Source organism: Alexandromys fortis, unplaced genomic scaffold, assembly GCF_014885135.2.
Source record: "Alexandromys fortis isolate MF-2015 unplaced genomic scaffold, M_Fortis_MF-2015_v1.1 scaffold_31, whole genome shotgun sequence".
NCBI lineage: Eukaryota > Metazoa > Chordata > Mammalia > Rodentia > Cricetidae > Alexandromys > Alexandromys fortis.
Window position 1 is genome coordinate 1512340 of NW_026067974.1, and position 15616 is coordinate 1527955.

Genomic DNA, 15616 nt, shown 5'->3' on the forward strand with positions numbered 1-15616 from the left:
CCCCCCCTCCCCCCCACCGCCACCACCAACTCCCTGGTTAGTGAGAGACCCTGTCTCAAAAGACAAGGGGACTGTGCCTAAGGAAGGGTACCTAGGACTGAGGTTACCCTTTGGCCTTCACACACATATGCACCTGCATGTTAGATGTATATGCACACATATGAACGTGCAACATACATACAAATACCAATTCCTGCTTTGTGGTATAGCTGTGAGACAGTGGCGAGAGGAAAAAAGGAGTCTTAGTTAACTTTAAAAAAAAATTGTATGTGTGTGTATGTTTGTGCTGGGATTAAAGGCGTGCGCCACCACTGCCCGGCTGAAGTGAGTCTTTTGACTGGAGGTGATGCTATGTGGAAGAGCAAGCAGGCCTACCTCCAAGTTCTTGCTTAAGTTCTCTCTTTTAAAATATGATTTGTTTTCATTTTATGTGCTTTGGTGTTTTGCCAGCATGCATGTCCTGTGAGGGTGTTGGATGCCCAGGAACCGGCATTATAGGTGGGTGCTGGGAATTGAACCCAGGTCCTCTGGAAGAGCAGCCAGTGCTCTTAACTGCTGAGCCATCTCTCCAGCCCCTTGCTTAAGTTCTTGCCCTGAACTCTACCAATGAATTCCATTCTGTAAGCAGAAATAAATGCTGTCCTTGCTTATGGTCACAACAAACAGAAAGAAACCCTCACAGTTACAATAGTCAACTGTGAAAGCTAGAAACCCCTCACTGGCCAGAAGATGGTGTAACTTAATTGGGGAAAAAGAGAGGCCCAAACCTGCTGGATTTCAGAGTCATAAGACTGTGTGGGCCAGGGATTACAATCTATGCAACACTGTCACCGAAATAAATTCACATGAGAAAGATACGGACCACCACTCCAATGAAGCCAAGAATCTCAAGATTGAGTCCTTTAACTTTTTGACCCGTGGCCAAGAGTGGGGCCTATACCCCAGTGTCTCTTGGCATAGAAGCTCCAGGGCAGGGTTTTTACAAGCAAAAAGCACAATCACATCAGTCTTGGATGAGGGTCAGAGTAACCCTGCGGCATTTGTTTTGAGAGAACCTAATTATTTCAGACACAGCATGGCAATTAATTTTGATTTATACCTTTTTCTGTTATGTTAGTTTACATTTGTTCACATAATCGTTACTTATTTTGGTTACTGCGTCTGGATCATGGTCAGGGTCATGGAAATCCCAAACTGTGTTGCCAAGGCAGACCTGGCTGTCGGGGTGGGGAGTAGAGGGCTGGCAAGTGTGTGCACAGACTCAAAAATGGAGTCAGGACAACTCAGTATGCCATTAACCCTTCTGAGTGTCATGATTTGGGAGTTAAATCTGTTCTGTTGATTCCATTGGATATTTTGGAAGGGACAAAAAAATACTTGACTGAGATTGCTTTATGGATGAGACGCTCTATGGAGGCTAGCTAGCGTGCCACTTGACTGGGATAGATGGTGTGGTTTTATACGCTCTAGTTCACATAGTACCCTACTTATCTGGGTATAATAGATATATATTTTTTGAGATAAGGTGTCAGTTCATAGCTTCGGCTGGCCTGGAATTCATTCTGTACACCAGGCTGGTCTGGAACTCATAGAGGCCCCCGTTTGTTTCCTAAATGCTGGGATTACAGGTGTGCAATACCACATGCAGCTTGTTTTTGCCTTTCCCTAGGTTGGCAGTCAACTCCAGGATCTTTGTCTCCGTCTCCTGAAGGCTGAGATTACAGGAATTTGGGAGATCACACCAGGCTGTTATGTGGGTGCCAGGATTCGAACTCAGCTTCTCATGGTTGTGTGAGTGCTCTTGAGAGCCCTCTCTTCAATGCCATTTAATTACAATTCTAACGGAAGGGGGCGAAGGCACGGCAGCAGAACAACTGGGCGCTCACATCTCAAACTCTAAGCAGGAGGCAGAGAGCACACGGGATGCAGGGAGGCTTTTGAAAGCTTAGAGCCCACCTCTGTGACACACCCACCCCCTCCAAGGCCACACCTCCACCAACTGGGACCAAGTATTAAAACATAAGTCTCTGGAGACCACTCTCATTCAAGCCATCACAAGGTGAGAGTCACCATAGCCACAGGCATTATAAATTTCCATGTCTCTTTGCTTTCAAAATCATGGCTTAGAACTTGCTACAAAGTATGTTTGCCCTGCTGAAGAAGACCAAGGACTATTTCCTAGAGACTTACAGTTTTCCCTCTCTTTTTTTTTTCTTTTTCAAGACAGGGTTTCTCTGTGTAACAGCCCTGGCTGTCCTGGAACCAGCTCTTGTAGACCAGGCTGGGGTCTCAAACTCACAGAGATTCACCTGCCTCTGCCTCCTGAGCGCTGGGGTTAAAGGCATGAGCCGCCTCCCACCCCCATCCCGCCCAGCATGACTCACAGCTTCGCGTCACTGTTTGACAATCATACACCCACCACAAGATTGACTTAAGTGCTAAACTTTAAATTTTATTTTAAAACAAGCAAACATAGTTTCAACATATCATATGCTTTCCTTTATATTTGTTTGTAGGTACTGACCGCAGGATGCAGACCCAACTCCACGTGAGCAGTTAACAGAAACGGGTGTTAGATCTGTGGTCAGAGTGGGGAAAGGTGCAAGAAGCTGTGGTGTCGCTGCATCTTCAGTGCTGAGGGTTCAAAGGATGAGTTCTCTTGGGAGAGCACCCAAGACCCAGGTAGGGCGTTCTACCTGGCACAGAACATTCACAGAGCAGAGGGCCAAGGGATCATTCAAGCGGATCAAGTTGTAAGGACTACTGAATTTAGAAAAGATGTTTGGGGCAGTGACCATCTAAGAGAAGGTGGTGCCCTGCCTAGCCCTGCATTTTCCCCAGCCTGTCAAATCTGTCCATCCAATCAGGGTGCTATCTTGCTTGGACAATGCCAGAAAAAATCGAGGAAAACAATCTAATGTCCCGACTCTTCCCGTTTGAACAGTCTGTGTCAGTCACCAGAGAGCTGGGCTCCTTTCTTGTTCAGTGCATTCTGTGTGTTGGATCTTTAATGTGAGTAGCCTTAATATCCAGGTTACCCTTACGGAGACTGAGGAAAGGCCCTTGGTCTAGTATCAGTATCATGACTACACACTTTCTGGGTAAAGTCTATAGATCCTATTGCAGAGTGATAACCTTGTCAATGTTGGTATTAAAACTTAACTTTTTAATAATCTTGGGATATACCCTTTTGAGACCAGTAAGCCTCATACTCACTAAATAGCCAGGGGCATCAGAGAAAACACACATGTGTGTCTTTATGTAAAGTACCTGAATACACAGACAGTTTGCACACCATGATCACAACACAACAGAGGCCAATTCTGGAACTTTACTAAGCAACAAAATGCCACTGAAAGCTGTGACATAGCCAAGTGACTATGTTCCAAGTGGCAACGGAGTCCCCCAAGCCAGTATTTTCAGAAAAAATGAGGGTTTGAGTGCATAAAAAACATTAGAAAACCAACCATATGACAAAGTGTTCAAAGAAAGCATTTTCCAAATCCTTAGAAAAAAATTTGAAAGGCCTGGCGGTGGTGGCGCACGCCTTTAATCCCAGCACTTGGGAGGCAGAGGCAGGTGGATCTCTGTGAGTTCAAGACCAGCCTGGTCTACAAGAGCTAGTGCCAGGACAGGCTCCAAAACCACAGAGAAACCCTGTCTCGAAAAAGAAAAAAAAAAAAAAAAAGAAAAAAAGAAAAAAATTGAGCTACAGAGTTGGCTCAGCAGGAAAGAGCGTTGGCTGTTCTTAAAAGGACTTGAGTTCAACTCCCTCCCAGTACTCACACTGTAGCTCACCCCACACCGTCTTCTGACCTCCCTGGGCATCGTCATGGCATAGACATACATGCAAACAAAACATACATATACATAAAAAATACATATACATAAAAAATACATATACATAAAACATACATATACATAAAACATACATATACATAAAAACATACATATACATAAAAATACATATACATAAAACATACATATACATAAAACATACATATACATAAAAACATACATATACATAAAAACAATTTTAAAAAAAAACCAACCCTGTTTTTTGAGGCAGGGTTTCTGTAGCCTTGGCTGGCAGGCTGGCCTTGAACTCAGATCTTTCTGTCTCTCTTTGAGGTGACAGACATTGCTACCACGCCCAAATGAGAGCAGTGGTGGTGTGTGCCTTTAATCCCAGTACTCAGGAGGCAGAGGCAGGTGGATCTGAGTTTGAGGCCAGCCTGGTCTACACAGTGAGATCCAGGACAGCCAAAGCTACACAGAGAAACTTTGTCTCGTAAAACTGAGACAGAGAGAGAGAGAGAGAGAGAGAGAGAGAGAGAGAATTGTTTCGCAAACAGCATAAATACTTTACACACTGAAGTCCCATGACTCATTCGGCAGAGGTTAGTAGTCTCACTTGTTGTTGTGCTAAGGAGGAAGGCAGGGGCCATCTGGCCTGCTCACTCTGCTCCACCAGCTCTTCCTCCTCTGAGACCCCACACAACAGTCTAAACACTACATTCACACCAGGAACTACCAATGTTTATGTTAATAGCTAGGTCACTGACTGGGTTAGAATGCAATTTTTTTTTTCCGCTGATAGGATCCTCCTATATAGCCAGGCTGGCCAGGACTCTGCCTCCAGGTGTTGAGATTAAAGCAGTATACACTGCCAACCTAGTACAAACAAGGGTGCTGTAAATAAAAAGGCTCCTCTGTCCCATGAGACCATGACTGGGCTGAGAATTCACCCCTCAACCATACTCCTGGCCTTCCTGGCTCTGAGAGAACACGCGAGATGCAACGGCTAGGTCTGAGGCTTCTAGAAAAACAGAGCATGCTTTGCAAAGGTGAGCTGAAGCAAGAGCCTGTGCTGTAGCTGAGCACGGGCCTTCCTGAGGACTGGGAGGAAGCAACAAAACGATTTTCTTTTTAAAGTTTCTAGACTAAAAAAACAAACAAACAAAAAACAAAGCAAAACAAGAAACCCAAACAAGAAAACATTTTCTAAATAATAATGTCTATTTAACATTTCCTGTCCTACACTGTACAGAAGTTTATAAAAAAGAAAGTCACAAAAATCAAATTACCCCCCCCCCCACAGAGATCCTACCCGAGCATTTCTGAATATAAAGCGCTGGCTTCTTGCTTCAGAATTACCATTTTGAACAAAAGTGTCACAAAATCATCTTCTATAGACTTTTCTGGTAAGATTATGTATTTAAGTTCACATCGATGTGCAAATTAACATAATCTTTCAAGTTTTCTAACTAGGGCAAATTAAAAAACCCACAGTGTACATTAGAAATATTTGACTTTATATTACAGATGAAAATGCCTCTTTTTGACATGCTGGTAGAAGCACCCAGTTTACAGCACAGATAAGAACTTTTCTGAGTCAGTCTATGTTACAACCAGGTACACAAATGTTCAAAAGGCAACTACTACAGATTTCATACTCTAAAAAAATAAAATAGTTTCACTATAAAATGTTTATAAATATCAGCTACATTACACGTTCACAGCGAAGAGTTACAGAAAATTCAGAACATTTATATTTAGTGGCCTCACCGTTGGGCAACTTCTGTTCGAGAAGTGCCTCTGATTTAATATATATACATATATATATATAATATAATAAAGCATTAGAAACTATCTGTCTAAGGACCGAGAGGAGCTGCCAGGTATTTGGTGTTTAAGCCATTAAGTGTATGGGCATTAGGAATGAATCAGGGCAGAAAAAGACAAGAGATGTGAAGATAGATGGTTTCTAATTTTTCCTGAGAACATGTAAGTTATGTTGCTATCGAGACAACTTTAAATGGAACAGAGGATCTCGTGGTGACCCAGTGTGTGAAGTAGAGACCCCGGGAATGTAAGCTACCACTACCTAATATATAACTTGCAAACACCAAGTCTTACAAATTGTATTCAAACAAGGCACATGCCTATACATTTATCTGGAATGCTGGGGTGAACTAGCGGCTAAAAGTGTGAGCTGTAGAACAATACTGTACATTTCGTGGTGCAGATGAGATCGGGGTGAGAAAGGCCTCAGAAAATCAGGATAGTGTGCTGTGGGAAGGGGACACACGCCTGCTCTAACTAGGGCATCTCTGGAGTTACCTGAAGGATTCTGATTGATAGCTCCAAATTAATGATTTGTTTCCACTGCAGAGGAGCGGTATGAATTACAGGTAAAAGTAAGAGTGTGCCTCAGAGGGTGACATCTTAGCAATCCTGACCACGAATCTAAGGATGAAGTTCATCGCACTCCAAACAGGATCTGTTCACAAGGGAGTGCTGCAAACTCTCGCATGCCCTTGGCTACAGTTATCCAGGGAAGGTGCATGAGGGAGTTGGGATAGACTAGTGGAGCATCTTTCAATGGGAGAATTTGGCATCACCTGGAAGAGGTTAATTTCGCAGTGAAAATTCACTTTAAATGATGTATGCATTAATAGACATTACTAAATTGGCCTTCCAAAACACATGGTCTAGGCCTGAGGTGACTCAGACTGAAGTTTATGGCAATTCACTGACTGTAGATTCATAACAAACCATTTAAACGGGAGATAAATGGTGGTTCTGGGAATAGATTCTAGTCTTTCAGAAATTAATTCATGCAAGACCACCAAGTGCAAACATGCCATTTGTCAGAAATACACAGGGTTAGATGCCCAATGGGTGTGACCAACCACAGAGGCAGGCCACTGACAACAGAAGAGCACCCTCTAATGGAGAGCTGTGGAACTGCCTTTCAGTAAGTCCTTGGCAACAGAGGGTGGAGGTGCGATGAAACCAAGCTTGTTACCCCAAGGTCTTCATGTGCCTTCCCTTTTCAAGCCTGAGAAATGAGCACAGTGAGTATGATGCCATGGAAACCAAAGGAGGGTTCTATGTGACTGTGACCAGCAGACTGACGTGACCACTTCACTAGCTAAAGATGTACAATACAGTGTAAATGCTAACCACAAGGATAATAAATTAAGTTAAAAATATATCTTTCTAATTTTGAAATAAATATGATACAAGCATCTCAGCAGAGCTTCCTTCTCCAAGGCTGATGCTGCGGAAGCCCTGCAGTGTTTCACGGCACAAGACTGCTCACTTGATGCGAAGGCAGTCAGCCTAGCATTGTTTTTTGAATAATTAATCAAACTCAGAAGCTTCCCTTATGTGTATTTTTCCCCACTGTCAACACTATCTTTTAATCAACAGAGAAGCTGGTGAATTATAGAGCTCCCAACCCAAAGTGCTCTTAATCTTACTTTAGACCCAACCACCCAACACACATACACACACACACACACACACACACACACACACACACACACGGGACTGGGAGTGCAGTTCAGTAGTAGAGCATCTGTCTGTCTACACTTCCTTCCAGAGGACCTAGGTTCAAACCCTAGTACTGCCCAAACAAAAACAACTTAAAAAAAAAAAAAAAAGAATTTTGCATTTCAGCTCAATATGGTCATTAAATAAACACCCAGAGGCCTAAAAGCCATGATAGAAAATACACGCTGTGAAAGCTTAAAGTGTCTTTGCTCTTTCTCTTTTCTCCTCAGGGGCTCCCAGAAATCAGGATGTAGGTGCATCTGGCTGGGGGCTGGGAAATCTTAGCAACCACACTGCAGGAGAAAGCCCAGCGTTAACCACGGCAGTGCAAAAACTAAGAGGGAAATGATCTTCTCATCCTCACTCTGTCTATCAACTGTCACTCAAGACAGTGCATGCTGCAGTGGGCGCCAGTCTCAAAACACCCAGTCAGGAAAAACAGTTCATCTCCGTGCAAATTTGCGTGTTTTTCCAAAGTTAGTAATAAAGGATGAGCGAAGGTGTTTGTGACACTGAAGTCTAGCTGTGGAAATGCTGTTTCATAAGCTCACACCCATCACACCAGGAATGAAATGAAGACGAGTGCTAACAGCACTTCCTGTGGGCGACCACGCGTCTATGGTTTGTGCAGCTGCTGCTTCAGCTCATCCTACTCAGCTTTCTTAGCGTCCTCTTGATCCGAGGCACTTGAGATGTCGTCATCCGACTGCTCCCCAGAGAAGCAGAGCATCAAAGCATGTGTCTTGTGTGTTATGGTGACAGTACAGGGTCCCTGGGCCCAAGGCTCCCCATCCACCTGCATTGGCATCATCGAGCACTTCAAAATCAGCTGAAATCAGGAAATAATTAGAAAAATGTCAGTTCTAGAAACTATGGGCAGGTATTTCTATCTCCCATTAACTACTACAGGTTCTTAACCTTTGACCTTAAACAAAAATTCATCTGAATATACAGAGACTGTTTAGGGATTCTTTTCTAGTGGGTGTTTTATTTCTTTAGTTGGCAGCTTCCTGCAAGGCCCAGGCCCTGCTATAGTCTATGGAGACAGAGGAGTGACAGAAGCGTGCTGTCTTCCCACACCCACAGCTTGGAAACAGCAGCTACCTACCCGCACTGTGTGTGCTTGTCCTATTCGAAAAGGATTTGCCAGTTTCACTTGGATTTGAGCACAGTGGAAAGACCCATACACTCCAACGACTTCCAGCAAACCATCATCATGCCTAACATTGGAATAAAAAATATGGATTACAGAACACAATGAAATCAAATTATCCACAGATAGCAGTTTCTCTTTTGATAAGATGGGCTATCAGTTTATTTATTTACTTATTCACCTACTCATTCATCTGACCACCTGATGTGGGATTCCCCTCTGTATGCTGTGAACACCATTGGTTAATAAAGAATCTGTCTTAGGCCTGTGATAGGGTAGAGTAGAGCCAGTCAAGGAAAACTAAACTGAATGCGGGGAGGAAGAGGGTGGAGTAAAGGGAGAAGCCATGGAGACACCGCCAGAGACAGACATGCTGAAACTTTGCTGGAAGGCCATGATCTCGTGGTGATATACAGATTAATGGAGATGGGTTAAATTAAGATGTAACAGTTAGCCAATAAGAAGCTAGAGCTAATGGGCCAAGCAGTGATTTAATTAATATAGTTTCTGTGTGATTATTTCAGGAGTCTGGGTGGCTGGGAAAACAAACAAATGGCATCCTACAACACTCACCCATTCATTCATCCACCCATCCATCCATCCACCCACCCATCCACCCACCCATCCATCCATCCATCCATCCATCCATCCATCCATCCATCCATCCTCCCATCCATCCATTTATCCATTCACCTAACCATCCACCTATCCACCCACCCATCCATCTATCCATCCACCCATCCATGTGATTAAAGGCACCCAGTGCCACCACACCCTATTCCATCAACTTATTAATGTTCATATGTCAACATATATAGAAAAAGGGAAAACTTACTAAAACAAAACAAAACAAAAAACCCAGAGCACTTTAAAGCAAAGTGACAACCCCAGACTGCAGCTGGCTGTGGTGACTAACAACTGTAATCCAGCTCTAGGGAGGCCGCAGTGTGAAACTGAGTTCAAGATGAACGTGGTTTTCACAGTGAGACCATGTGCCCACACCAAGCACTGTCATGTCCAACCACTACACCAAACATCCATACCTGGCTAGAGGGTAAGTCTCGTCTCCCATTCCTTCCCACAGTCTGCAGCCGCCGCCCCAGTAGCCAATGTTCAGAACGATAATACCTTCCAAATTAGGCAGTTCAACTCGCTCACCATCCAGTTCTAGCTTTAAAGAAATGTAGGTAGTCACTACAGGGCACCCTATTTCCATACCTATCTACCCGGAACTCAAACTTTAACACGCATATTCAGATGTGAGACATGCCCGAGGGGAAGACAACTCCACGCATACAAGGCAACCTGGCTGTTCCTTTTCTTCATACAATGGAATCAATTCTTTTACAAAAGATGTTTATCCAAGTATTTTATGTGTTTGAATGCTATCTTCATATATGCCAGAAGAGGGCTTCAGACCCCCTAGAACTAGTTACTTGGGCTCCTTGCTCTGTACAAAATAGAGAAAGCAGCATGGCACCTTACATTCCCAAACTGGGAGCCTGGCACTATCTGCGCTGGATTCCCCACTGTCAATCAGTAGGAAACCAGATGACACTGCCTGCTTGCACTCCCTTCCCCCGTAAATGTTTCTACAGGCCGTGTACTCCTGCCTCATTCCCTTCTCATGCACCCTAACACATCAGCTGGCACAACCAACACGCCACCACTCCCTCATTACAGCCTTTACTGGCTTACCCTGGCACCCGAGGCAGAATTCAAGTTCCAAACAGTCTGCTATGATAGGCCATGGGCTGGCACCTCTGTCTGGATGTCTAAGACTTGGCTCTCAACCTCTCCTCCCTGCAAGCCATGTTCTGCAGTGAAGCTCTCTCTCTTATACATATCTGGGCTCCGTAGGCTCTGGGTTTGATTCCTAGCACCACAGTCAATAAAACTTTGATGGAGACTCTTGCAATTCCCTCCCTGCTGGGTGGCTTCTTGAAAGCTTTCTGCTAAGGGTTTGCTGGACAGCAGCAGCTTTCTGGGCTGGCGCATCAGGCTCCTTACTGCACGCCCATGCTGTCTGTTCTTTCTCAAGACGTTTATCATTCCCACCCCTTCTTATTTTACAATAGATCTGGGGTTGTCTAGTTAATGTTTCTGTTGTTGTTAACTATTACAGACTCTTTCTAGAAGCAAGGAAGATACACAACCGCTATATATGATGTCAGGGGTCTGCAACAATACATAGTCAACAATGCCTTATTTATACTGTTTATATATTTTTTTTACTTGCTTTAATATGGTAAGAGATATCATACAAAACATGAATTAATCTTTTAAACTTTCATGAGTATTCAGATGAGTCTGCACTGTGTTAGGAAACATAAAGCTGTTATCTTCTTACCAGTTAAGCAGATTCTGGAAACAAACCAGGGTCCAAGTTGTGAATACTAGTTCCTGTGACCTTGAACCATGTGACTTGAATTTAAAATAATTTAAAATAGTTTTGCTGTCTCTGGGAATCTAGTAATGCCTGACATATATGTTTGCATTGACAATTTAGAGGAATAAGGACTATAAAGAATTCACTCAAGTGGAGGCCATCAAGAGATGGCTCCTTGGTTAAAACACCTGCTAGTCTTACAGAAAACCCAGGTTTAGTTCCTAGGCACTCACAAGGCAGCTTACAACTGTCCTGAACTCTAGCTCAAGGGATCTGCTCCCCTCTTTGGGCCACTGAGGCACACAAGTGTTGTACTTACATATATGCAGGTGGAACACTCATATACATAAAAACAAGCAACTTTGGGCTGGAGAGATGGCTCAGTGGTTAAGAGTATTGCCTGCTCTTCCAAAGGTTCTGAGTTCAATTCCCAGCAACCACATGGTGGCTCACAACCATCTGTAATGAGGTCTGGTGCCCTCTTCTGGCCTGCAGGCATACAGACTGACAGAATATTGTATACATAATAAATAAATAAATAAATAAATAAATAACCACCCCCCCCCCCCCCCACAAAAAAAAAAAAAAAAAAAAAAAAAAAAAACACAACAACAAACAGAAAACCCACAACCCAAAAAAAAACAACCAAGCAACTTAAGCAAGTGTCTGGCATACGAATGGACACTCGACATCCATGAACAAAGTATATTTACAGAAAACGACTCAGCATTTGTTAAAGAACTTCAGAATTCAGACATCTTTAGAAAAGGCATTAGTAGCTTACCTCAATTTTTTTATTCAAATCTTTACACTCTTGCACTAAACAATCTTTAGTTCCATAGAATAAATAGACAGCCTGTGAAAACAGAAATTAAGGCATGAAGAAGACACTACAGCAAGGCTCCTGCTATGCTGTAAGCCATTGCTTCCCATGTGGCCTGGACACTGAGGGACAGAGAAACGGGGAAGCCTCTGGCATGCGACCCGGGTTCACACCCTTCTAATACCCGTCCGGTATTTCATTTCATCATCAACGGTGGCAGGAGGAGTCTAGGTGAACTGTGGCCAGGACACATGAAACGCTAACTCTCTCTCTTTGGAGATAGGGTCTCATGTAGCCCAGGCTGGCCTAAAATTTGATACTTAGGTTGAACTCCTAATCCTCCTGCCTCTGCCTCTTGGGTACTGAGATTGCAGTTGGTTGGTTGTCACCCATCTGGCTTTATGAGGTGCTGGGGGTTAAACCCAGGGCTACATGCAACTGAGGCACTGGTGGCTGAGCTGCATTTCTGAACCCTCTCTCTCCTCGGATAGAGTCTTCCTATGTAGTCGACTGCCTTGACTTTGTGGTGATTCTCCTGCCTCAGGTCTCCCATTCTGTTACAATTACAGAATCATCACTCTCTTTAAAGGTGACAATAAAACCCATTATTTTTTGGTTTAACTACTCTGTTTTTCAGAGGGAATGTGGGATATGGTTGCGATGGTTTGTGTTCAAATAATACCGCCTCTTGACTTATTTGAAAAGTATATTTTATAAGACTATGTTGAAATAAGAAAATTCTATTTTTTTCCCAGTACTCCAAATTATTAAGGAGAATGCATATAAATCTAGCATACATTGTCTAAACACTTTGGAATATAGAAAGGTTGATAGAAAAACTGAAGTTGCCAACTGTATAAATAGCAGTCTTTATTGTCTTAGCAACACTATTTTAAATAAGATTTTATTCTATGTGTGTGGGTGCTTTGCCTAAATGTATGTCTATGCACTACATGTGTGTTTAGTACCCATAGAGATCAAACAGAGCATCTGATTCCCTGGAATTGGAGTCAGAGGGTCGTGAACTGTCATGTGGGTGTTGGGGATCAAACCCTGCTCCTCTGCAAGAGCGTCCAGTGACCTTAACCACTAAGTTGTCTCTGCTGTCCCCTCCTGTCTTATTATTTTATTAAGAAAAGGGAACTAATGTCTGTGAAAGAGCTCTCCCTGAAAATTGTGATTATTTTTGCATCTACTAGATCCTGTAATAGTTGTTGTTACGGTGCCTTTTTTTATTACCAGTCCCAGCAGTGATCACTGGAAGACAAAGAGATATTTAAAAAATGATCTGTATGATTAATAAAAGTACTAATACAATAGCAACAGTATTAGCAGAAGTTAATCAAGTGATGGGCAAATTGAGAACCACTGTTTTAGAAAACATAGCTACTATAGAGAATTTTTGCTCAAGCATAATCTTGGTGCCAGTAATTTCCTGGCACGTGCTGCTTTAGTATGTCAGATTTCTCTCATATTATCTATCAGTCGTCAAATTGATAATCTACATAAATGATGATGGGTGGTGGTGGCGCACGCCTTTAATCCCAGCACTCGGGAAGCAGACGCAGATAAATCCCTCTGAATTTGGGCCAGCCTGGTCTACAGAGTGAGTTCCAGGACAGACAACACTACACAAAGAAACCTTGTCTTGATAAAACAAACAAAAACCAAACAAACCAAAAAAAACCCAACAAAAAAAACCCACCAAAAAAACCTCGAAACAAAACAAACAAAATGCACACAAACACACACAAACGTGTACATACACACACATGGGAGGGGATGATGACAGCGATGACAAAAATCTCCCTCCCGAGTGACCTCTGAATGACTATCATGGTTAAGATAGCTTTCTCCTTTCCTTGGCCCCTGCTATCCATGCAGTTCTCTTATGCTTGCCTAGAACAGCTAGAGTAGCACTGTAGGGAGGTATTGCACTGAGCCTTGGGCCCTATTACAGCCACAATTTATTCTCTTTAAAATATAAAAAGAGAGGAATATTGGGGCCATCGAGGTCTTTATGCTCACAGTTGTACACACAGGGTTGTTTCTTCAGGGGAAGGAATGCAAACCTGTTCTCTGCCCAGAGGCTGAAGCTTCCTTGCTAATCTGGTGACCTTTGCACTACCTGTGTGGCCAGAGATTTGCTGGCACCAGATCCTCCCCCAGACCCTTACCCTAAGTTTGTTTTTCTGAGTCAGTCTATAGAACCCATCTTTATGGGCTTTATAAAGTGCTTCAGTGGAGTCACGTCTGGTGTGTATTTAGCTTACTTTGTTCCCAAGGAGATGTACGCACGCTTTGTTGTTTATGAGGGACTGAGTTAGTTATCCCCAGAACAGTTTCCACCAAACTGTGCTGTGCTTAAGATGCCTACAACAAACCACTTGGGGCCAGACTGCTGAAGTCTGAACCAACATGCGGTACTGAGTCATGATGAGCAGAACTGCCTTCTTGCCTCCTGAAGTTTATCTCTGCTGTCCATGAAGGATGCAAGGACATGCCCCCATGAAATGTGTATATTTCATACACAAATAGTATAAAATTTCAACTATTTGTAAAACATAAATAAGGATAAACTAATGTGTATTTATCCTTCACAGTCAAGTCACTAGGAAAAAACATGCTAAGCAGACTTAGGTTTGGTGGAGCACACCTTTAATCCCAGCAAAGGCAGGTGGAGCCCTGCAAATTCAAGGCCAGCCCAGTCCACCTAGTGGACTACACAGAGAGACCCTGTCTCCAAAAAAAAAAAAAAAAAAAAAATCCAGAAGCAATAATAACAACAAATCAAATACAAACAAGCCAAGTGGGTGTAGTGAATGCCTATAATCCCAGCACTTAGGAGGCAGAGGCAGGTGGATCTCTGTGAGTCTGAGACCAGCCTGGTCTACAAATGAGTCCCAGGACAGTCAGAGCTGTTATACAGAGAAACCTTGTTTCTCAAAAATACCAAACCAAACCAAATAAGGAGTAGGGATCAGCCCTGTTAGGAATTGGAGTGATGACTTCTGTTAAGAGTATAAGAGTCATGGGAACAAAAGCCCCTTTCCTTATCTCATTTGCCTTGTGGGGCTTTCCTAAGCCAACAGAATATAGTTCTCTATTAGTGACTTAACCAAAAATTTATCTTCCATCTGGGTGATGGTGGCGCATGCCTTTAATCCCAGCACTCCAGAGGCAGAGGCAGGCGGATCTCTGAGAGTTTGAGGCCAGCCTGGTCTACAAGACCTAGCTAGTTCCAGGACAGGCTCCAAAGCTACAGGGGAACCCTGTCTAGAAAAAACAAAAAAACAAAACAAAACAAAAAAACCCTTTCAGCTATTTAAGACAGACGTTAACATACTCCAATTAACTTCCATCTAAATAAAATATCTCAACTTTCTAATTTTAAAACTCTTGTTATAGCAACAAAATAAATTTGTGGATCTTAATTTGAAACCCTACACAAAGCCGAGCATGTAAATGTTGCCATAAGTCAGTCTGATCGGAATCTAAGAGTGCTGAATATAATTGAACTATGGATTTTTACTGTACCTTCAGCGATAAGAAGGAAATGTTATTTTATTCCACACACCTTGTTAAGAATTCTGCTGGAAAACAGAGACGGTGACTTCTCACGATGAGCGTGAAAATTGAGAGCCATGAGGGCATCAGGTCCAACAGAGAAGTAGTTGTTCATTGTGAACTCCTGTGAGAGAGGAAGTGAAGGTGACTCCAGCAGCAGCGCCACCCACTGGTCAATCCCAGTCTGCATTCTTCTTGCAAATGGAATATTTTCTGAATTTACTTTTCACAGACTATCAGAAACTGCCAGTGAAGTTGTGGGCTAGTAACTACAGACACGACTCCCACTTCTACTCAGCACGCCATATCTCATACCATCTGGAATGGCTCTGGCATTCTCTCT

At 43.0% G+C, this 15616-nt stretch overlaps 1 protein-coding gene across 1 annotated transcript in view; it reads right to left on the reverse strand.

The window, feature by feature from the left end:
- Positions 1-5000: 5000 nt before the first annotated feature.
- Positions 5001-15616, reverse strand: part of Dgke (diacylglycerol kinase epsilon) — a 22140-nt gene continuing 11524 nt past the window's right edge. The window contains exons 7-11 of the mRNA XM_050156784.1: positions 15284-15397; positions 11668-11739; positions 9538-9665; positions 8450-8561; positions 5001-8170 (exon numbers count right to left, since the gene is read on the reverse strand). Of these exons, the coding sequence (XP_050012741.1) occupies positions 7991-8170; positions 8450-8561; positions 9538-9665; positions 11668-11739; positions 15284-15397 (606 nt within the window). The 3' untranslated portion in view covers positions 5001-7990. The remainder of the gene's footprint in view (positions 8171-8449; positions 8562-9537; positions 9666-11667; positions 11740-15283; positions 15398-15616) is intronic.